Here is a 24,409-nt window from a genome sequence, read left to right on the forward strand (position 1 = left end):
AGGCATAAAAACTTTAGGTATAAAAGTCTCTGTCATCAGTTTTAAGGACATCCACGGAGGAGGGCTGGGATTAATGCATTGATATCACTTTTCAAAATGAAATTTCTTGAGGAAGTTTGAAATAATATCATGTCCAGAGCACTAATTACAGTTACTACAGATGGTGATCTGGAAAAAAAGAAGAAAAAAAAAACATTTATTCTTTAGATACTATTTATCTCGCTAATTACATTGGAAATAGAGGAGAGGGTATTAGACCACAGTTGATGACATATCTAAAACATCATGAACGCTTTTATGAAATACAAATTGGCTAAAGCAGTATAATCTTTGGGGTAGGGAACTCTATCGCAATTTTTTACCCAATAAAGAATATAAAATAAATGAATATTTTTGAGAATTCTATCGAAATAGTTGGAGGATAAGAAACTGATACCATTTGTTTATGTATCATGAATATGACGAGCTTTCATTAATAAGAAATAAAGTTGGCCTAGTGGGAAACTGCATCTTTTCTTTTTGTGTTTATTTTAAGCATACAGTGTCTTCTCCAACTAAAGATTTACAAATTTTTAACACACCTAGACGAAGTGGAATCTCATAACACTGCTGGGTCAGAAATGGTGCAATAGATGGCATTGAACCATAACTGAAGTTCCAAACCATTATTTTTTCTTGATAGAGATTTCTTTTTGCAGTTCATTTATTGTTTGAATTAGAAGCGACATCTATTATACAGGAGATGAAATAGAAGTTGCTTGGCTTTTGGAAGGTTGTTGCTGGATGGATGGAAGTAACTTGGGCGAAGAATCTGTCGTTATTTGGGTAATAGCTTTGGAATGGTTGAGCTTGTCTGGGTAGTGGTATTTTTGATCTTGGAGATTTGGTGACGTGTCCTAATTGGCCGCCAGTTGATGCATCTGGGTTATTCTATTTTGTTAGTTATGGAGCAATCTTTAGTAAGATGAGAATCTCCACACTTATTAATAGAACTGATTGTGGTTAATTGAATATAGCAAGTTTAAAGAGCACAAATTTATTAAATCAAAACTTATTTGAATTGTTATTAATAGCTCATGAATGCTGAGAATTAAATTACTGTTATACAAATAAAATCAATAGCAAACTAGATTTTTTTTCAGGGAGTATGAATGTTACAAGAAAAATTAGTTGAATGAAGACTGAACTATCTTCTTGGAATGGGAGCTTTATTTTCTACAACTAAATTTATCTACAAGATGTTATTCATTTTAACATAAGTTTCTAAATCAGACCTTTCTGTATATCAGAGAGTTCAGTCATTTCTGTTTTCTAAAAGGTTCATTTCCTGATAAAACATGGGAGAGACGGCTTATATATCTTTTCAAATCGAAATATTAAATAGTTGTGACAATTTATGTGAGACATTCCATGAAAAATAATATATTTTTATTGAAAAACAGTATTTTGTGATACTTGGGAATGAGTGGCTAAATAAATTCTGGGGCAATAAGTTGCAGTTTCATTTCACTGCACATACACTCTGCTTATATATTCTCTCCAAATCGTTTTGTTACTGTGATCAAAAGTCAAAATACTTTTTCCCGATATTTTCTGGGGCAAAGTGGAATATACCAGGATAATTATGAATGCTGCATTACCTAACACTAATTAATTAATAAACAAATTCGATAAAAAAAGATATTGTTTAATAAGCCCCTGAGAACATGATTAAGCTCTCGTATGAATTATATATTCATTTTCCTTCTCACAGAAACGTTTTGAATGAAAGAAGATGGCAACTTCTGCAAAATCTATTTCCAATTACTCTACCTATTTAAAGATCTAAATACTTCAGAATTTCAAGAATGAAAATGTTTCAATGTCTACATATAATTTACTGAACTTTTACTATTAGTCAAATTTCTTTCTGACTTAAATATTGCTTACAAAGAGGGGGGGAAAAAACAGATTCATGATAGAGTTAGAAGAATGAAGGAATTAATTCATTCATACAATTATAGAAGAAAAGATTTAGTTTTTAAACATGAATCTTGTGGATTAAATAAATGTCACCTAATTAGATTCACTGTTAACTAATATTATTTCTTTCTCAACTGAATAAAAAATATCATCTATATGTTTTTATATAAAAATGAAATTATAAAATTTGATACTGTATATTTCAATGGAAGCTCATTTATAAAGTTATTCTTTTTATTTAAAGATTTGTAAGACTCAAGGTTTTACATTTGTATTATCGGAAATTTCAAACTGATAAATGAAACTTTATCACAGAAAATTTTCTAAAAAGAATTTATAAATGGTTTTTTACATAAAAATATATATTCACCATTATTTAAAATTACAATGAAAACTTTTAAATGCACAGTGAAATGTTTGACGATTTTTCTTAAATTATTAAAAAGGTTGCAACATAGAGTAGAAAAAAAATTCAGTTTTTAATTAAAGAAATAGTTTATTTGTGTTCTCTACACTTCAAAAGATACTCTACAATTGGTTATCATAAAAACCTCAGGGAAAAAAAAATCACTATTTTTTTTTTTTTTTTTTTTTGTAAGTTGTAATGTTTAAGTATGTTAGTAGGAGAGAAAATTAAGATCTATTTAAAAAATAATGTCAAGCAAACTGAAAATATGAAATAAATCTTAAGAATAATATTGAAGTTTAAATAGTACTAGATTTTAATTAGAAAATATTTAAAAACATTGTTTTTGTATCAGAAAAAAAAAAAAAAATTGGTGGGGACAATTTTAAATATCTTATAATGTGGTCCAGAAGAGATGGAATAACAAATGTCCTAGCCCAACAAATGCCCCAAATTTGATTCTCAATATAATTTACTGTGAATATTCCACACAAAGAATTAAAACCGTGAGATTATTGAATGTCAGTTGAGATTTCCATAGTACCTAGCTGGTTGTGAAAGACATTTAATTTCATATTTTAGAACTTCATAAAGTTTAAAATATAAAGTTTTAAAAGTTCAAATTTGAGGTGAGGTTACACTCATAATTAGATAGGTGAATTGATCTAGATAGGTGCTCAACAAACAAAACAGATTTGAGAGCTTCTAAAATAATACAGATTCAATGTCTATTCTTGTTTGAACTTTAAAATTATTCTGCTGAAAAAAACCATGCCATTTGTTACTAAAAACATCCAGTATTCTTCTTAAACAAGCTACTCATCAATATTTAAAGCTCTAAAATTTGTCCAGCTATAATGCTTCAATTAAATTAAAATATATCGTAATGTAGCAAACTGAAATCCATATAAGAAATGAAGGAAAAAATTTATGTTTAAAAGAAGGTAAGGTAAAATATACTTTGTTAAATACAAAGGCTGTTTTAACTTGGTAGATAAGATACATAATAAAACACAGCACACCTTTAAAAAACAAAATAACACATTTTATTGAAATCCTTATATATTTTTTTCTATGACAGTGTTGAAATAAATATTTATTACCCTATGACCTTTTTCGATTGCTTACAAATCATAATACTGATTTAGAATGGAAATCAAAACAGCTATTTTTTTTATATGTGGATAACATAATTTTGAATTTATTTAAAGCTATTTGATATATTTATGCAGTAAAAAATTATGACAATTTGTATATATCTGTTCTTGATGTACTAAAAATACTACACACATATATAGGAATGCTACACCAACACCTTCGCATGAGATAATGTATTAGTCAGAAAATTAGAACATCCAATGAAGAGCACAAACTATATCTATAAAATGGAAACATTAAACATTCATTACAGTTATATTGCAAGAGGAAAAGTCAGGAAAATATCATTGCTATATTCCATAAAGACAAGGAATTTTAAGAAGGCTTTCATTTGTAAATAGTGCACAGTGACAATATTTCAAATATTATGAAATTAAACTGCCTTGGAATAGAGAAATACAACATCATATATTAAATGAAAATGAAAGAAAATACAGGCATGATAATCTCTGCATTCTTCAACAAGAATTAAACATTATTACTGCAATCTTGAACAGAATTAAACATTATTACTGCAATCTTGAACAAGAATTAAACATTATTACTGCAATCTTGAACAAGAATTAAACATTATAGCAGCATTTTTTAATAGCAATAGTGATGTTCATCTAAAGAATCATTCCCTTACATTCTTAATTCTAGGGAAATTTGAACAAAATCTCTGTAGCACTTAGTTTCATCAAAGAATGTAAATCCGATTTGATTGTAATCGTTGAATATTTATAGCTGCACATCTGAATAGCTAACTGCTTGATGTTGAGAGAATTCTTTGTCTCATGAATGGGAAGAAATAGGTACATCTTTTAGATGAATACGAAAATGATTCTGTAAATGGCATAACTGAGTAAAGGCTTTATAGCACACATTACATGAATAAGGTTTTTCTTTCGTGTGAATGCGGACATGTTGATTTAAATAAAATTTTTGTGAAAATTCTTTTTTACATATATCACAAGAAAAAGGTTTTTCATTTGTATGAGTTCGATAATGTTGGTTTAAATGACTTTTGCGAGCAAATAACTTACTGCATACATTACAAGAAAAAGGCTTTTCATTTGTATGAATTCGCACATGATCAATTAAGTGACATTTCTGAGAAAATCCTTTACTGCATATATCACACAAAAATGGTTTTTCATTTGTATGAGTTCTAAAATGCTGAATTAAATTACATTTGTGAGAAAATTTTTTATTACATACTTCACACGAAAAGGGTTTTTCTTTTGTATGAGTTCTATAATGATCATTTAAATATGATTTTCGACTGAATGCTTTATTACATACATCACAAGAAAATGGCTTTTCATCTGAATGTGTTCGATAATGCTTATATAAATTATATTTCACAGAAAAAACTTTACCGCATATATCACAAGAAAATGGCTTTTCAATTGGGCGAGTACAAAGATGGCTCTTTAAATAAGATTTCTGAGAAAATTCTCTTTTGCATAAATCACAAGAATAGGGTTTTGCATCTGTGTGAGTTTGATAATGCATACTCAAACTGCATTGCTGAGAAAACTCTTCTTTACACATATTACAAGAATACAGTTTGTCTTTTGTGTTAGTGACAATGTGTGTGTGCAAAGTATCTTTCCGAGAAAATTGCTTTCCACATCCACTACAAGAATATGGTTTTTCTTTATTGTGAGTACTAAAATGTCTTTGTAAATGATCTTTTCTTGAAAACTCTTTTTTGCACACATCACAAGAATACATTTTTTCTGTTGGTTGAGTTTGACAAAACATATTTAAAAGAATTTTATGAAAAAAATCTTTTATAGCACAAAAATCTGACTTTAGTTTCCTGTCAGAATGAAAATAATTCCTTAAATAATATTTTCTGTTACATACGCCACATGAATATGGCTCCTCATTTGTGCAAGAATGAGAATCCTTTTTAAAATATTTCTAGGAATATTTTCTTTTGCATACATCAAAGACTATGCCATTCCATTTGAATGAATCTGATGATGCTTATTTAAATTATCTCACATATTATTCACACACTTTTCTTTGGGCATACAAAATGGAATTCTGAAATTTGTATGACTAACAATGGCTTTAACATGCACACTAGGAATGATTAGTTCTTAGGAATGAATATTTCTACAACTTTTAGACTTTGAAATAAGCATTCAAATGCTCATTTCCAAATTAATTTTCAAAAAAAATATGTGCTGAAGTTATAAAAGTGATAATTGTCCTCTAGAAATTGCTTTATATTTGATAAAAATAAATGCCTGTCTCTACTTATTCTGTAAGAAGAAAAACCAACACACATTTTCATTCCATCTAGATGCCAAGAAAAGCCACCTGAAAAAGAAATGCATTTTAAGCACCAGATAATTTCACTAGACAGACGATTTTTTTAGCACAATAATAACAAAAATAATTTTTTTTTCTGTAAATAAAATACTACTTTAGACAGCACGATGAAATAAACTTCTACATTTGAAAGCTCTTTTACAGATAGAAGATTACAGGAAAAACCATTTACCCTTTCCTTCATGGAGTAAAATGTAAGTGAAAAAACAATCAAACAAGAAAACAATATGTTTCTACAAGAATCAATATTTCAGAATAGTGGCATATTGAGCACTGAAATTGGATTGATGCTGCGTATACAAAAAGGTGTAAGTTTTTACTTTTTAAAAATTATCCTGAATAATTCAACAATTGGTAAATAAAATAGCTTACCCGAGTGAAACTGTGTTAAATACTCAACAAAGTGACAAAAAAAAAAAAAAAAAAAAAAAAAAAGCAAACACAATTTATTAATGTGAATGTATTTGCTATTTAAAGTTGTAAAACAAAATTTGTGTAACAATCTTGTAACAAAATTATTTTATTTATAATGACGAAGTTATTACTAACAAAATAATTAATTTTTGAAATTTGAAATATGCAAAAGTTTCCATGGAAAATCCATATGAAACTTTTAAGTGGGTTTATGCACTTTATGTTTCCATTTAGCTTAAATTTTGGAGGACGGAATGAGTTTGAATATAAACTATGCATTCTATGCCAAAAGTCATCCACATACAGATATGTTATTCATGCCTATAGGCTTCAGAATAACCCAGAAAAAGACAAGCTGAGAATAAAAATAATATATTGGATTATATTTAATAAAAAAAAAAATCAACTTCAAATAAGAAATTTTTTTAAAAAAAATATTATCTTTCTTATACTTCATAAAAAAAAAAAAATGCACATAATTGCAGCAGAACAATAAAAGGACCATGAACATGAAATTAATATCAATATGTAAGCAGGAAATTATCAGATTATATATATAATCATAAAATACTAGAATAAAAATAAACCTGATTCAATAGTTATTTACTTGATTAAAAAGAAAAAAAAATTTTTTTAAACTAAAATCCTTTCTTGTTTTTATATTTAATTAAGATAGAATAAACTTTTAGTTGATGTGTGATTGAAGAAAGATTTTACTCATTGAAATCATTGTGTATACATGGAATCTCTAGTCACTTATACACCTAAAAAAAAAAAAAAAAACATTTCATTTTTTTAAAATATACAAAATAAAAATCAATATTCTATTTAGTTATAAGAATTCCCTAAATAAAAAAAAGGGAGAAAATTCTTGAGAAAATCATACAAATGAAAAATTAATTGATAGTAATTTAAAATTCTTTCTTTCTTTTTAATTAATATTTCCTTTCATTTTTTATTTCAAAATTTTCAAGCTGCTAAAAATTTTTTGCCCAGAAAGGGGTTACATATGATTATAAAAATACTGGAATTCATACAGGAACTACGATTTCACACAAATTCTACAAGAAATTATGTAATTGTTGCTGCACTTTGCAATATGTGGAAAAAAAACTGAATATTTTATTTTAAGTATCTCCAGGATTTTTTTTTCCCCCTTCCTTCAGAAAAATTTTAACCAATTAAATCAGATTCAAAGTTTCATACCAAAAAATTGTTTTTGATTACTGAGGCAGGATTCAAATATTAAATTTATGAAATAAATAATTCATTTTGTTCCTAAAAATTAAAGAAATTTTGTTTTTAATTATGAATACCTAATAATTTAATTCTTATTATCTTTAAAAGCATATAATAATAATTCAAATATAATAATGTTTAATTCGATTTGTACAATTTTTTTAAAATCCTGATCATTGATTTAAGTCATTTAAAGTTATGTGCAGCTTTTATTAAAGACAAGAACAGAAGATAATGTGAGGGATGGGAGGGGCAAATTACACAAAACAGTTTTAAATTTTGAATTTGACATGAATTTCACTAAAATGTATACTTTCAAAAATGGTACTTGAGTATTTGTTTTGTAAATTTCATTAATATAGCTTAGTAATATGCAATCAATCAAATTTAAACTAATATACTTGAGGATGAAAAATTTTCTTTTAATCATAGTGGACATAGGGTAAATTTCTGTTTGATTCATCCAGTTTGACAATTTCACAAATTTCATAAAGCAATGAAGCATATATTTATATTTGGAGTATCTTCCAGCTATTTCTAATCATTCAATAGAAGAGAGTCAAAAAGCAAAAAAATCGTATTAACAATGACTTCAATAGGAGATTGAAATGATAATAAGTAAATCTTGCATAAAGATTTAAAAATAAAATTTCTAGTAGAAAGAAAAAACAAAGACAGCCAAATATAACTGTTTCTAATTGATGTATTTTTTATTAAAAGTGATCATATTTAATAAATTATATAAAACTGAATATATTTATAAAAGTGATAATTATATATAAAAGTAAAATATTTCAAATTATTTATCTACGCTTATAACAAGCTTAAACTTCCCTAAAATTGAAAAGAATATTATGTTCCTATTTGCCCATCACACTGAATAAAACAAACAAACAAACAACAACAACAACAAAAAAATCACTAGAATGGCTTTTAAAACGTTAACACAGAGTCAATTCCATACCATATCAACCAATATATATATACATGTGATTCAACACCAAAGATCTGATATTTTGTTGATAATTTATATGTTTGTTCTTTTCATGGACATATGCATAACACTATATAATATATATTTTGCTATATTTCAAATAGTTTGAATTACATCCATGAAAAATAATTTTAAAATTCATGTGTTTAATTATAGAACATTAAATATTTTGTTCCTCAAAAACAGTCAATTTATTTTCATAACAATAAAAAGTAATTATTCTTATTATTGTACCAGATAATAAGAATACTAGACAACGAAGTTGACTTGAAGAAACAAGATTTTACAATAAATAACTAATAAAGTAAAATTTTTAATTACTGAGTCTAGGAACTATTTACTGAAACATTTCTCATTTCAATAAAATATATTTAACAAGGGATGTTGAAACAGAAAATGTACTTTAACAAAGCTCGCAATTCAAAATATTTCGAAACCTAGATCCTTTACTTTTCTTGAGTATTTTCAAAACATGATTGAACATGTATTCTTGAGAAAGTTACTAAATTAATATTATTGGGGGGGGGGATGGGGAGATGTCTACAATTACAATAATATGAAGGATAGATACTGCAAATGCATTTTCCCTCTTAGGCCAGAAGGAAAGGGGAAAAAATAGCAATCATTTAGAAACATACTGAAATACTGTGATAAAAATAACAGGATATTGATTTAAAACTTATGACTATTACCTACTAGAAAGAATAATATCGGGAGAAAAAATCTTTCAAAAATATCCTGAAGATCAGTGTTTGGTTTGAATATTAATGTCAAATATTATTGGAACAAAGCATTAATGTGTTTAAATCCTTTTTGAAATGAAATAACATGAAGGGGTGCAAAAATTATACTATATGCTATTCCACTGTTAAAGATTCTTAAGTTAGCAAGTAGGGCCCATGTAATTCTTCCACATATGCATACTAAAATATTGTTGTGCCCCATATTGCCTTGTGGCTTTCCAGAAACCTACAAGTGGCAATTATATACAGTAATCACACTCCCTCCTCCCCAAAAAATGTAACTCCCTTTAAAAAGGAGGAAAAGATCTAAAAATCAGCTCACACTATAGCTTCTTATTTTACTTCCACAGGAACTTCTAATAACAGTTATGCTTCTACTGTAAATATTTTTTCTGTACAAAAAAAAAAAAAAAAAAAAAAAAGATGTTTGAGTATACATTATTTATTTTACCGCATAGAGAAACAGCAATTTAATAATAAGTAGTGTAATTTCCAACTAGAACTGTAATAGGACAATTTGAATTATTTTTAAATATTGTTTTTACAAACCAATTTAACATAGTAATGCTAATTTTAAAATCAATCTCAACATGCTTTAGTTATAATACATAAAGAAATCTCTGAATAAAAATGTTTGTTTTGCAAATATCAGCAGCATTTAATATTTTTATTTTAATATTTCTAAAACATCATACAAAAGAGAAGATTTATACAAAAACCAGTATTTAAAATTATTATAAGTAAAGATTTGTTTTAGGTATATATTTTCTTCTGATTTCAACATACTTCATTTAAAGAATTTTTCTTAGACATCAACTTCTGTCAACTGCTAAAAGTTTACATATTTATTTAAAATTATAAAAAGAAAAAAAAACCCATATAAACAGTTAAAATGCAACCCCCCCCCCTGTATTAATATTAAATAAACTTACTAAAATGTTTCATAAAAATATACTAACAGTACAATTAATTAGCAGTTCAAATCGTAAAATTTTCCTTGTCTTGCACAAATTTAATAGATATTAAATGCATTTTAGAAATCATTCCAAATAAGAAGGAATCAAAGCCGAAATTTTTGATTTTGTTTAGAAAAAACAAACAAACCTAATCATGTACGATTCTTCTATATTTTTAAATGAATTACATTACATCGTAGAGAAGCTAAGCACATTCAAATTGTCTCTTTTACTACATACGCATTTTGGTACTATAAGATTGAGAAAACACATTTTCTATGCTCTAAATATCAATTACAATGTGCCAATTTGAAAATTAGCACTTGTAAACAAAAGTCATCATGATGCCCTGGCCTCGTTAAGTATTCGGAAACAGGAAGCTTAAATTTTACTGACGGTTGACGATTAAGATTTGTTATCTGCGAAATCATTTAGATCAGAAAAAGGTGATTGAAACTGAAGCATACTAGTACAAAGATGTCTCAGAATACTTTATTCAGCATATCAATAAGAAATCTTTTTAAAAAGGTAAAAAAAAGAAGAAGAAGAAAAAATAAAGAACAGCAGTTGTAACTGATTTTCATAGCTCACAATTCTGACAGATTGAGAATTAACTCAAAGGACAACTCCTGATTTTGACTGAAGTTAGTCCAATACTTTTGCACATTTTCATAATGTTTTGTTGAAATTTTATTTTCCTTCAAAAACTGTATATTGGAGACAACGTCACATCATATTTGAATAATTAGTAGTAAAAGTTTGGTTTCGTAAATGAGAGAACATATTAACCTTCTTCAAATTGCAAGAAACAACAGAAAACTGCTTGGAAGAAAAGTAGGGTATGATAGTTTTCATCCTAAGTAATATAGTTAGATAGATAGATGGTTTTTCCATCCTATTAAATTCTTAGCTGTACCTTGTATTATAAATCAATAAGAGCTTCGGATGACATCCAGGGAAGGATTTGATTTTCTAGATTCTTTTTGTACGATCATCTGCCATAAAAGTTTTATTTGATATGCAGATCATTTAAGTTGATGCCTTTTTAACTTGGAGCCCATTTGAATCCTATAGAAAGGTTATAATCGTTCACTAAAAAACTATGCAGGAAATCAATAATTGGACAACAATTTTGATTAAAATTTCTTAAAACATTATTAGCATAAGATATTGTGTGATGCTTCTATAAAGTTATTTAATATTCTGAATGCTGAACAATATCATGAAGACATCATGGCATGACTTTTTGTAAATAGCACAAAATGATTGACCGAAAAAATTATTTAATGCTATTATATGACAATATATCATTCGTAGGTGGGGATGTTGCATATTCGAATTTGCAAGGAGTAAAAATATATCATCTGCATTAACAAAGATTGAGACATTTGAAGATATTTTCAAAAATGTCACTCATGTATATTGTAAATGAAAAAAAAAAGGGGGGGGGCTTAAAAATACTATTTTACTATAATTTTTTTTTATGGCAATTGGTTCCTAGATCAATTTACATTAAAGTTACTTTTGATTATTAATTCATAAATTCTAATTTCTTGGTCAATTTTAGATGAAGATAAAACCATATACCCAAACTGTATCATAATCTTTTATACCTAATTTTATAAAATGACTAATCCTCTTTCAATAAATGATAAATCGTGATAATTTTATGGTAAGAAATTTATTGACTACGTAACAATCTTTATCTAGAATGAAGTTAGTATGTCTCAAATTCAATTTAAGAGGTAAGAACAGGTTAATTTTTTTGAGAAATATCTTTCGTAATTTTGCACACAGCCAAAGTTATACAAATAAGATTACAGTTTTTTTAAATTGCATTTTCCAGATTATTTGAGTTTGGCCATATTTTCAGATACTATTGTAAACTTTCAGAAGTGAACTCTTTCACAGAGGAGAGATGGATTTCAGAAGTTCGGCTATCATATAAGCAAAAAATGTCCAGTAAAACTGTTATGATATCTTTACGATATTCAGAGTTTCGAATAACATTATGAAGGTAAATATACTATAGCTTATCCTAAAAGGGTGGGATCTTATCGGTGTCGAGTATAGAGTAGTTTTTCTGTAAAGAGTAATCACATTTTTCAAAAGAAAATGGATGGTCATAGATAGGAAAGATGCCTATGGAAAGATTATAAGTTATAATTTGAAGAAAGATTTTCTTTAACAAGATTTAAAGAAACTGTTAACTTGTAGTAGAATCGGTGAGGCTCTTGGTATTAGTAAGAATGATTTTATTTGTTGAGTTTTGATTGATATGTGTTTATAAAAATTCTTGAAAATTTGAAATATATTTTTATATAATTTCGACTTCTCACAAATATTATTCGGCTGTCCCACTGTTTCTCCGCAGTTAATCAATGTTTTAATAGAGAAAATTCTTGCGAGATGTATTAGGAACGGATGATGATTGCTATTAAACTTATTTGGTACACATAAAAATTCCAGAGAAAATATCTAGGATAAATACTAATAGATTTGAAAAGTGGTAGAGTTCAGGGGATGTTTAATATTGGTTTAATTTTAATTAGAAACTATTTTATTCTTTATGATCCAATTTACAACTAAATTTGCTGATGGGTACAATGATTTGTACCCAGAACTGCCTGATGCAAACTGAAAATATTTAAAATAAAGAATAGTGGATTCAGAACAGAAAATTGGTCAAACCAGAACTTTAAAAAAAATTTATTTCTGCGTATATAAATTAATGATTGTTAAAAACTGAGAAGAGTGGAAAACTTTAATTATTTGATTTCAGCAGGATCGAGATTGATTTTATTGATGGAGATGCTGGGTTAATTTTGAAGACCAGCTCATCTCCTTCTAATCAACCATAAATCCTATAATTCTTGTAAATCCCCTCACCCTGGTATATGGAAAGGATTAGAAGATTTATTGGATAATCAAAATGCTGAAAAAAATACATGATTTTTTTAAAGAAGTAAATTTTTGGAAGAATCTCCTTGGATTACTTCGAAATAAACTAAACGTGCGTTGAACCTGAGAAAAATATTTGAATCTGAAGAGAATAACCAGCGAGAGGCGTCTTCCTAAATATTTCTCACATATGCTAAAGGTGTTAGAGAATTTGATGAATTCCAATGTTTGAAAAGAAATGTTTAAATTTACGAAAAGCGTTAGACCCTTAGAACGATTTGCACGGCATTGGCAAAAAATAGTTACGAAATTTTAATCTACGGCTTGAATTTAGCATTTTCTATCCTGTAATATTTGCCGAGTTATTTGGAGATTAACCAATGACATACGCTAATAGTATTAAAAACCAAATTTGTGTTTTGAATACCTTTTTTTCAACCAGTTAAAATAAAATTTTGGCACAAAATTGCACTTGGAGTCACAAAATCCTATACCAAATTCGATATATATAAGTTCATTGTGTCATTGAGTAATCGTGTTTATATGATTTTAAAAGAAGGACCAACAGACGATCAATCCCTTGTTACATTTGGAATAAAGTTTGATACATGTCTAGACTATAGATGTCAGTTCTGTTTATAGAATTTTATCAATATAGCTCTCTTCATTTTATATTTAACGTGTTAAATTATATTAGAGTAGTCGGACTTCCTTTGAACGGACTTTGCTCAACATTTGATAGAAATCTACAAATTTGATGTAAGAACTGTATATCAAATTTCCTATGTCTAGCTCAAAGCGTTTTTGAATGACCTTTGTCACAGAAGAAAATTTTTCAATTTTTTTTTTTTTTTTTTTTTTTTTGAACTCAGGTAAGTCTAAAATATGGAGATTTGTCAAAATATCATGTTCAAATTTTTTGACGGTTACTGTACTTTCTCTATACTATATACACGAGAAAGTGAAAATAGCAAATGGAATAAATTCTCTAATTACTTTTAAAACGAAATGAATTGTTATTTACATGCTCTCTATAATAGAATAACATAAAATTCGTAAAAGTAATAAAAGATAAATAGCCGGTGAAAATCATGAGGTAAACACTTGAGGGATTAAATTCTCAGACCATTTAACTATTTTGAAATTTATATAATATCAACAGGTTGAGTTGAAACGTCACAGGATGTCGTGGTGCACACTTTAGGGACTATTGGTTAATGTCTTTAGGTTTTATCTATATTACAAAGGTAAACATTTAAGCACACGGATTTCAATTCACAATTAGTTGATTGAATGAATTGGTGTATTGAGATATTTCAAAGATCTTGTACACAAAATTTTGAAAAGCACAAGTAATACTGAATTAATTCGTGGATAAAAAAAAACTATTCATCAAAGGGGATTATTGAAAAAGAAAGCAAAATTGAATACATTGCAGGCTCACTGCACTAAAAAATATTGAAATGAAATTCATCAAATTTCGCATATATATGAGCTGAAAGATGATAATGTGCATCTCGAAACCACATTCTAAATAAATAAAACTATTAATTAGAAAATTATGTTCCTTTTGAGGATATATCATCCTACAAAATCGATTTTAACCCTATCGTCAAATTTTTAAAAATATCTTTTCAAAAACGCTCTAATTGATAATTTTAAAATGTTTTTCTTGAACTTATTAGTCTTTAAAAAATATTTTGCAACAATACTTTTCATTGTTATAATGAAATTCAAGCCGTTTCCATTATTTATACCAACACTTAAATAGCAATTTTCTTGCTTTGAAACGGTATGCCATTGTAAGTAAACAAATATACTTAATCAAGTTTTTCTTTCTCTGTCAAAAAACAAATGCAAGAAAATGTTGTTTAATTTTTCCCATATTGAGTAACTACCATAGCAAAATTAATTTTTATTTTCTCATATACGAAGTAGACAGAAAGTATTCTAATCGTCAAAACATTCAAACTCGAGATTTCCAGGAATCTCCATGCATAGGTGGCGGTAGCAGGAGACCAATTGCCCCCCTGTCGGCAACTGCTTGCCCCCCCCCCCGGAGAGAGATTGAGAGTTTCATCGACAAAATTCTTCACCACTTCAGGATAGTTGTAGAGAGTTGAGCATTGTCGAACATGATTACTTAAACCTTAAAGTTAATATATTGTAAACTGTCTAAATATCCAAGCAACATTAAAGCGTTTTGACCATATTCTGCAAAATAATCAATAGGTGCCAGGTTAATAGGATGCAGTATTTTGCAAACAATTTTTGATAGACCAACTAAGAACTAAATGCAACTGATGTCGAAGACGTTAAGTTCGCAGATTTTCAGACATCCGATTCAAATGTCGTTCATTAAGCTTATAATTTGCACTACTTTTATAAATATAACCGACAAGGTAATAAGTGAATAAGATATCGATAATGTGATAGGCTAATTTTGTGAACAATTTTTGGTCGGCTGACTATAAACTCAATGCCATGAGTGCCGAAAATGTTAAGTCTGCAGATTTTCAGACATTTGATTGAAATGCCGTTCAACAAGCTTTTAATTTGGCAATATAACCGACAAGGTGAATAAGATGTCGCAATCTGCCGACAATTTTTGGTCGGCCGACTATGAACTGAATGCGATGAATGTCGAATACTATATCCACAGATTCTTAGAACTGAGTTCATCAAGCTTTAAATTTGTTCTACTTTTAACAATATAACGACAAGGTGACATGTGAATAAGAAATCGTATTTTACCTAAGATTTTTGATCGGTCGACTAAGAACTCAATGCGATGGATGTCGACGACATTAAGTCCGAAAATTTTCAGTCACCAGATTTAAATATCAATAATTCAATTTATAATTTATACTATATTTAGCAGAATAATCAATAAACTGGCAAGTGATTAAGACGTCGCCTTTTTACCGTCTAATTTTTGTCTTTCAGCTAAGATGTTATCATAGGTTATGGAGGAAAAAAAATTGTTTTCATCGAGTACTTCATTTACTTGCCAATGGAATTATCAGGGAAATTAAAGATTATACATATTATGCATAAATAAGGCGATAGCGTTGCTTTTCTTAACTTATCATTTAAGTTCAAGTTCTAAAATTAATCGCCATCTTATTCATCTAATAGTTACCTCCTCGATAACGAAATGATAAATTTACTTTATTTATTAGCCGCCTCTGGCGACCAGCCGATTCGCTAATCTTAATGCTCGTTAAAATTTTAATAATTAAATATTTTATGTAACTCCTATTTTAATAGCTTCTTCATCAAAATATTTTAAAGCTGCAAATTTTGATAGTCATATAATTCACTCATAATATTATAAAGGCCTTCAGCCGTAACGTAATATGTATCTCTCTAATTTTCTGTTAGTTCTCGTAGAATTTATGCTTTAAGTTGAAATGGAAATGATTAAAGTGCAATTGATATCAGAACATTTTTTTTTTTTAAATATGAGTACTGAAAACAGAGTCGCTGAGTATTTAAACCTTACTCATGTTTTAGCATCTCTTGTTTCAGTAGCGCCATCTAGGGACAAAAGTAAATCTTAGATACTCATGCGTCACGGCCTTTTTCACGGGGTGACTTCATTTATACATTTCATTCACTCATCTTCCGATCATAATTTAGTCCTGAATTAGAGAACGATCACCTCTGACCCAGTATACCCCAATGGTATTGTATCGAATTGGAGGACTTTGTGGCTACAACAGATTTATACGAGTACCAGCCACCATGTACACAGAGAGTCTTTGGCCAATGAGGTTCGAACTTACAATCCAAGGGAAGTGAATCCAACGCCCTACCAACCTGGCTATCCCGGCTCCGAGAGTTGACTAGTATTGTTATTCAATACAACTGTACAATAAGAAGAAAATTTTGGCAACTTTTGTTGCAATTTTAAGTAGAAAAGAATATCTACAACGCTGCCACTTTTAATTGAAATACAATAATTATGTTTTTAACACAGTTAAATGTAACTTCCCTAAATTAAAGGGGGTATGATACGAATAAAAATGAAGCACCAAGAAAAAAAAGTCTGGTGATCTCAGTATACTTGAAATGTGATGGTGATGTTCATCAAAGAAAAAAATATATACTTTTTATTCTAAAATATATGAAAATTTAAACAAAGTTTCTATGAAATGCTGGATCTTTTAAAGAGGCGAACCAAAGAATACATGTAGAAATCCAGTTTCAGCTGCAAATTTTTGGACAATTATAATCGTATATCCGAATAATTAAAATGTCCTAATCTTAATAATTTTTTGAAGTCAAGTTCTACACTAATGCCTTTCTTCTTCATATACTGTGAGATATAGAACATATATCTCACAGTATATGTACGTTATTGCCCAGATAGCACAGTCTGTTGCACAATATTGTGCGATACTATATGATACTAATCAATATTCCTCAATATTGCGAATATTGATCAATGTCATACAATATTGTGCATTATTTGTGTGCTACTTGGGTGGATGATTAACTGCTGTTCAAGAAATAATTTCTTAGTGCATTCATCTTACGAGTAACATTTTGGAATTCTTATGAATGTGGTAAGATTATGGCTGCTTTTTTTTTGGGGGGGGGGGGGAAATTTCATATCACACAGATCCCAAACCATTTTCTCCCTTCTTTTGCATATATATGAAAAAAGTGAAAAATGTTTGCTGTATACATCATAAGAATGGGAATTTTCATATGTATCAAAAAGACAATGTTCAATTACGTATACAATGTCATCTTTAAATATTTTTCTAGCTGCATCATATTAAAAAAAGTTTTTCGTTTGTATAAAGAAGATAAGTTCATAGAAACAAAATTTTATTTTTCATTTGTATGTCACTTTAAAAGCCATTCTTGAAAACACTGAACACAAGGATTTTCATTTGCATGAGAACGAATATGAATTTTTAAATAATAATTCCGTGAAAATTCCTTGCCACATACGTAACCAATGGATTAATCATTTGTATGAATAAGAACATGTCTCCTTAAATCAGTTCCCCGAGAAAGTGCTTTTTCGCATTCATCGTAGTTCGATAATGCTCATTCAAATGACTTTTCTGAGAAAATTCTTTATTGCATACATCACAAGCAAATGGCTTTTCATTTGTATGAGTTCGATAATGATAATTTAAATTATCTTTCCGGGAAAATTCTCTATTGTATACAACACAAGCAAATGAATTTTCATTTGTATGAGTTCGATAATGATCGTTTAAATTATCTTTCCGGGAAAATTCTCTATTGCATACATCACAAGCAAATGGAGTTTCATTTGTATGAGTTCGATAATGATTATTTAAATTATCTTTCCGGGAAAATTCTCTATTGCATACATCACAAGCAAATGGATTTTCATTTGTATGAGTTCGATAATGATTATTTAAATTATCTTTCCGGGAAAATTCTCTATTGCATACATCACAAGCAAATGAATTTTCATTTGTATGAGTTCGATAATGATCGTTTAAATTATCTTTCCGGGAAAATTCTCTATTGCATACATCACAAGCAAATGGATTTTCATTTGCATGAGAACGAATATGAATTTTTAAATAATAATTCCGAGGAAATTCCTTGCCAGATACGTAACAAATGGATTTATCATTTGTAAGAATAAGAAAATGTTTCCTGAAATCAGTTCCCCGAGAAAATGCTTTTTCGCATTCATCGCAGTTCGATAATGCTCATTTAAATGACTTTTCCGAGAAAATTCTTTATTACATATATCACAAGCAAATGGATTTTCATTTGTATGAGTTCGATAATGCTCATTTAAATGACTTTTCCGAGAAAATTCTTTATTACATATATCAAAAGCAAATGGATTTTCATTTGTATGAGTTCGATAATGATTATTTAAATTATCTTTCCGGGAAAATTCTCTTTTGCATACATCACAAGCAAATGGATTTTCATTTGTATGAGTTCGATAATGATTATTTAAATTATCTTTCCGGGAAAATTCTCTATTGCATACATCACAAGCAAATGGATTTTCATTTGTATGAGTTCGCTAATGATCGTTTAAATGATCTTTCCGGGAAAATTTTCTATTGCATACATCACAAGAATAATGTTTTCCCTTCGTGTGAGTGCGAATATGTCCCTTTAAATAACTTTTCCGAGAAAATTGTTTCCTGCATATTTCACAAGAATATGATTTTCCATTCGTATGAGTTTGCAAATGCTTATTTAAATAATCTTTCATAGAAAATTATTTTTTGCATATATCGTATGAGAAGGGTTTTTCATTTGTATGAGTCTGATAATGCCTATTTAAATGGCATTTTTGAGAAAATGCTCTATTACATATATCGCAAGAATATGGTTTTCTTTCGTGTGAATGCGAAAATGTTGACTTAACCCTTTCTAGGGCCGTGGGAAGTATGCTTCCCACTAAATTTATCAATCTTTGTATGAAATTATGTAGGTTGGCATAAGTTCTGAGAAATTTTTTTAGAAAGACAGAAACTTAGATACTCCATTTCTTTATCTCACACCAAATGATGTGCCTTGGTTTGCCACTTAATTATTAATTAACTAAATTAATTAATTAATTAAATTAAATTGATCTAATAAGCTAAATGAATCCCTTTTCTTATTCTAATTTCAAGCCTCAAAATATTTTAACATAATAGGACTAGAAAAAAATGGCCCTTTAAAGGGTTAAATAATATTTATAAGAAAATTCTTTTTTTCACAAATCACAAGAATAAGGTTTTGTATGAGTATGTATGCATTTGTATGAGTTTGCAAATTCTTATTAAAATTACCCATTTGAAAAAATAGCTTAGCACAAACGTTACATTTAAACTTTTTTTTTTGGATAAACGAGTTTGAATATTTAAATAAGTATCAATGTCAGTAGCCTTAGCAGGCAAACTAATAACGGAAAAATTTCATCCACCTCGAGAGAAGTCCTCATCTTTCACTTTCTCAATTATACTTTATCAGAACACAATCCAAAGTCGTACAACAGATAATTTTCTCACTAAAAAGTGCTTTTCATCTGAACAGCTTTCATCAACTTGATTTTTAAAAAATGAACTATATACTACTAATGCATTAAGACATCACGAGAAGTTGCCTGTAAAAGAAATGCTTTTTTTTAGTGTTATTTAACATCTTCATTAGGAATAATGTTAGAAATTTTTTTTCTGTAAACATCTTACAAATAAGTTCCCCTCCCCCTTCTTTCGTATACGTAGTATAGAGAAAATACGGTAATCATTAAAAAAATTCGAACTCGAGTTTTTAACAAATCTCCACGATTTAGATCTCCCTGAGTTCGAAAAAATATATTTTTGGAAAATGTCTGTCTATCTGCTTGTGGCAAAGATAACACAAAAAATGCTTTGATCTAGACGGATAAAATTTGGCATAAGTCTTAACACCAAATTTGAGGATTTCTGTTCAAAGTTTGAGTAAAATTTGCTCAGAGGAAGTCCATTTGTCCGGCTGCTCAGGTTTGGTTTAGTTATATTAACGCCCCATTTTTAAAGCAAGGGCTATTTCCGGATTGACCTCGAAATTTTGAACCGCAGTCAGATGACGAGGACGACACCTGTGCTGTCACACCGTCCCCAAATTTCCACACCACACACGCGGGAGGACGTTTGGCTCAACGTACACCAGATTAAACAACGTGCACCAGACCCGCTTACATGACGGTTCTTCGGTCCGAAGCCGAGACCTTACTACCAGGCCACCGCGGCGTCCAGCTGTTCGAATAAAAGTTAACACGATAATTACAAAACGAAGAGAGCTAGGCAGATAAAATTCGATATACAGAATAAACATCTATAGTCTAGTCACCTTTCAAATTTTGAGGCAAATCCAACTACAGATTGACCGTCTGCCGATTTCTATTTTCAGAAACATGTAAACGTGATAACTCAAAAATGCAAAGACTTAAACATATGAAATTTGGTATGGGTTTTTGTGACTACAATTGTAATTCTGAGCCAAATTTTTGTTTCAGTTGATTGAGAAAAACGTGTCTAAAGCACAAATTCGATTTTCGGATATTATTAACCGATTGTCAAAGATTAATCGCCAAATGAATCGCCAAGGATCACACGATAGATTCAGTAAAAATGCTAAATTCACGCCAAGAGTTAGTATTTCCTAATTATTGTACGCCAGTGTCATGCAAAGCATACTCTGGGGTAATACCTTTATTAGAGAGCATGCGAGAAAACTTTTACGGCACCACTCCCGCTGGTTTTTTTTTTTTTTTAGTTCAGCAGGCATTATTTTAAGAATAAAATTGTTACTTTCCAGATAGGTTTGTAGATTCAATCAGTGCCGGCTTATTTAAAGTTCATTTAAATATAAATTTATTTACAGTAATTATTTACGAATATTTACAATTTATAAAACAAAAACAATCTAGTTTTCAATGAACCACAACAGTAACGCACTAACTTACTCACAAAGTGCAGGAAAAATCTTAAAATGACATTCAGACTCTAGGTTCTTCAGTATTTTCGTTGGCGGTTAAAAGTACTGCTGATCGTGATTCAATAAAAGTGCAACAACAGCTCTTTTATTGCCAAGTGTAATAAGAATTTCAGATACTCATACAAGATTCCCGAATTTTTTTTGGGGAAAAGATCATAAATTTTACAACGCCAAATGCTACACATCGCGCAAATACTTTCAATTTAGAGAATTCATAATAACAATATATGTTTTTCAAGGCTTGAATTTCTTTCATAGGCCATAAGTCATAAGCGAAGACCCATTAATTTTGTCACCAACCATTGCAGAGAAATACATAGAAGATAATAAAGTATATGAACAAATATATAAATAGTTTCTAACAATGATAGATAAGCACTGTAATTGTGTGGCTGTTACATAACACACATACATGCAAATACACTATATAATACAAAAATTATATATTATTTGAAAACAACTTGAATTCATGATCTTTTAAATTGACACTCAACAATTCACCAAGTGGTTAGTAAAATAATTTATTAATTATACTTTCGATTTGAATGAAAGAAAACTTTAAACTCAAATATATTTTTTAATGGTTATTTTTTTCATATTACCATTCTTGAAAAATTACATATAATTGTGGCTAAATAATAATAAAAAGGATCATGTAATGTAAGATTAAAATAAATATATATATGTAAAACCATTATTTTCATGTTTATGAGAAAATTTTATAACATTGCTAAAAAAAAAAAAAAGCTTTATTGAAAATTATTTATTAAGTATACATAAAATGAAATTTAAAAATAATGTATATTGCTTATTTCTGATGAAAACAACAAAAGCTTTCATTTTGGAAGTAATGTTATTTTGAAAGTCTTGAAATCATTACAAATATAGGTTTTCTTGCTTTAAGGCATACATATGCCAGCTAAATGATTCCAGAGCATCCATTTGTAAGTATGAAAGAGAATTTTGATTTCCCCAAATCCCGAAGGCTAAATCCTATAATTTTTTGGTGAATATAAAGGACTTAGCATTCAAATGTGAACTTGAAAAAGTTTATTATTTTCCACAAACCACCAATGAATCTGCACACCAAGGCCTATTGATTTTCTTCTAGTGCTCTTTATTTAATTACTTAAAGATTACTTCATTAATACAAATATTATAATCTTGATATGAATTTTGTCTCATATTATCAAAAATAATTTGTAAAGTATTAGTTTTATAGAATTAATTTACAGCTGCTATTCTGCTTTATTTTATACATTCAACAAAGTGATCACTGTGTTCGACTAGAATATTGGCTTACTCAGATATTAAATTATCAATTTGGAAAGCCTAATTATTTAAAATTTTCCTTTAGTCCCTTAATAAGATTTAAATATATGAATTTAATGAAAATAGAAATTTATGTGAAAAAATTACTATTTACTATACCTTCTCTGAAACTAAATGTGAAATTCATTCACCAGCACAAAATTAAGAGAAGGAATAAGCTGCAAAATATCATCATTAAACATATTGAATGAAAAAAAAAAAAAATGCTTTGAGAAACTAAACAAAATAACGTGACAAAGAAAAATTAAATTTCCAAAGACAATATTAAGAAAAAAATATTTAAAATATTATTGAAATATGGGTAGTTGAAAAGTTTTTTAAAATAATATATTTTGCAGAGTAAAAGCTCCATTTCATTTTTTTTTCTAAGACAAAATTTTAAAAATGAAAACCAGGAAAGAAACTCTGATTATAAAGAATGTAAAATTAAAATTAAATTAAAAATCTACAATTAGAAAGCAAAGCAAAATAGCAAATGTCTATTATCACATTATAAAAAAAAATCAATTTGAAGCTGGTGCAAAAAAAAAAAAAATTATATAAAACTTTAAATAAATTTAAAAAAATCATAATTAAATAAACACATTATAAACAGTATATATATCAAACTGAATTTTATTTAATTTATATGGATGATAATATCAATATTATAGTAATCGTCAAAAAATTATCATAATGAAACAAAACTTTCATAAAAGTATGCAAATGATTCTTTTTATTAATAGTTTTAGCTGTGAGCTCTATTTCCTACAACTTTAAAATTATTTAACAAAACATTAAATTTCAGAAATGTCTTCAAATGAGGAGAAATAAAAAAAATGCAAACTTTATTTCTTTAAAAACTTATTATTAAAATCACTGTGGATGTAGGCACTCACGATATTGATATGAAATCCAAGCAAAATTCAATTGTAGCAGCATTTATAACCATTTTGTAAATGCTCGATGCAACTTTTCAATATTCTCTTCTACCATTAAACTATTTTGTTACAGTGCAAAATTAATGTCTGTTACAGTGTAGACTTCTTCAATGTCTGAAATATCAGTTTTAATGGGGAAATTAGGAAAAATGTATATTTAAAAATGAAAAGCTAATATAAATACAAAAATAAGAAGAAATAATTTACCTGCAAATTGTTGATTAATTTTTTCATCGGAATTAAATATTAATACGATTGTTATTTCCAACCATTATAACGTCTCAGTTGAATTTTAATTATTTTACGGCAACTGTGTTATTCGACATTATGATTAGGAATCAGTATGACTTTCTTATTACATGTGTGTTAGCATTTCCTACATATCTCATCGTTAGTAAACAAATTGATGAAGGAACAGGTTGGTTTTACCTCTAATGATCAAAAGAAATATTTATAAAGCAGACGAACGGGAATATTTCTTTTTTATTATAATTGTTTTAATAATATTTTCACCTTTATTTTGTAATCATGGAGCATTTGAAGCTATATTTATAGCTATTATATTTTTT

At 28.2% G+C, this 24,409-nt stretch overlaps 1 protein-coding gene across 7 annotated transcripts; it reads right to left on the reverse strand.

Annotated features, from left to right (window-relative positions):
- Positions 1 to 3,391: 3,391 nt before the first annotated feature.
- On the reverse strand, positions 3,392 to 24,247 carry LOC129989261 (gastrula zinc finger protein XlCGF62.1-like). Of its 7 annotated transcripts, none has more exons than XM_056097661.1 (3): positions 24,048 to 24,247; positions 9,567 to 9,636; positions 3,392 to 5,842 (listed from the first exon to the last, which is right to left on the reverse strand). In XM_056097661.1, the coding sequence occupies exon 3, from the start codon at positions 5,273 to 5,275 to the stop codon at positions 4,301 to 4,303; it is 975 nt and encodes a 324-aa protein (XP_055953636.1). In that variant the 5' UTR covers positions 5,276 to 5,842; positions 9,567 to 9,636; positions 24,048 to 24,247; the 3' UTR covers positions 3,392 to 4,300. The 7 variants fall into 7 exon arrangements, with proteins under 7 accessions (XP_055953636.1, XP_055953630.1, XP_055953635.1 ...); XM_056097655.1 differs by lacking the exon at positions 24,048 to 24,247 and adding an exon at positions 10,349 to 10,562; XM_056097660.1 differs by lacking the exon at positions 24,048 to 24,247 and adding an exon at positions 10,204 to 10,562.
- Between the last annotated feature and the right edge of the window lie 162 nt (positions 24,248 to 24,409).

This window comes from Argiope bruennichi, chromosome 10 (genome assembly GCF_947563725.1).
Source record: "Argiope bruennichi chromosome 10, qqArgBrue1.1, whole genome shotgun sequence".
NCBI lineage: Eukaryota > Metazoa > Arthropoda > Arachnida > Araneae > Araneidae > Argiope > Argiope bruennichi.

Excerpts from the sequence above, each read along its gene's own strand:
- LOC129989261 (XM_056097658.1), bottom strand. The coding sequence starts at position 5,275 with ATGTTTTGTCAAACTCAACCAACAGAAAAAATGTATTCTTGTGATGTG.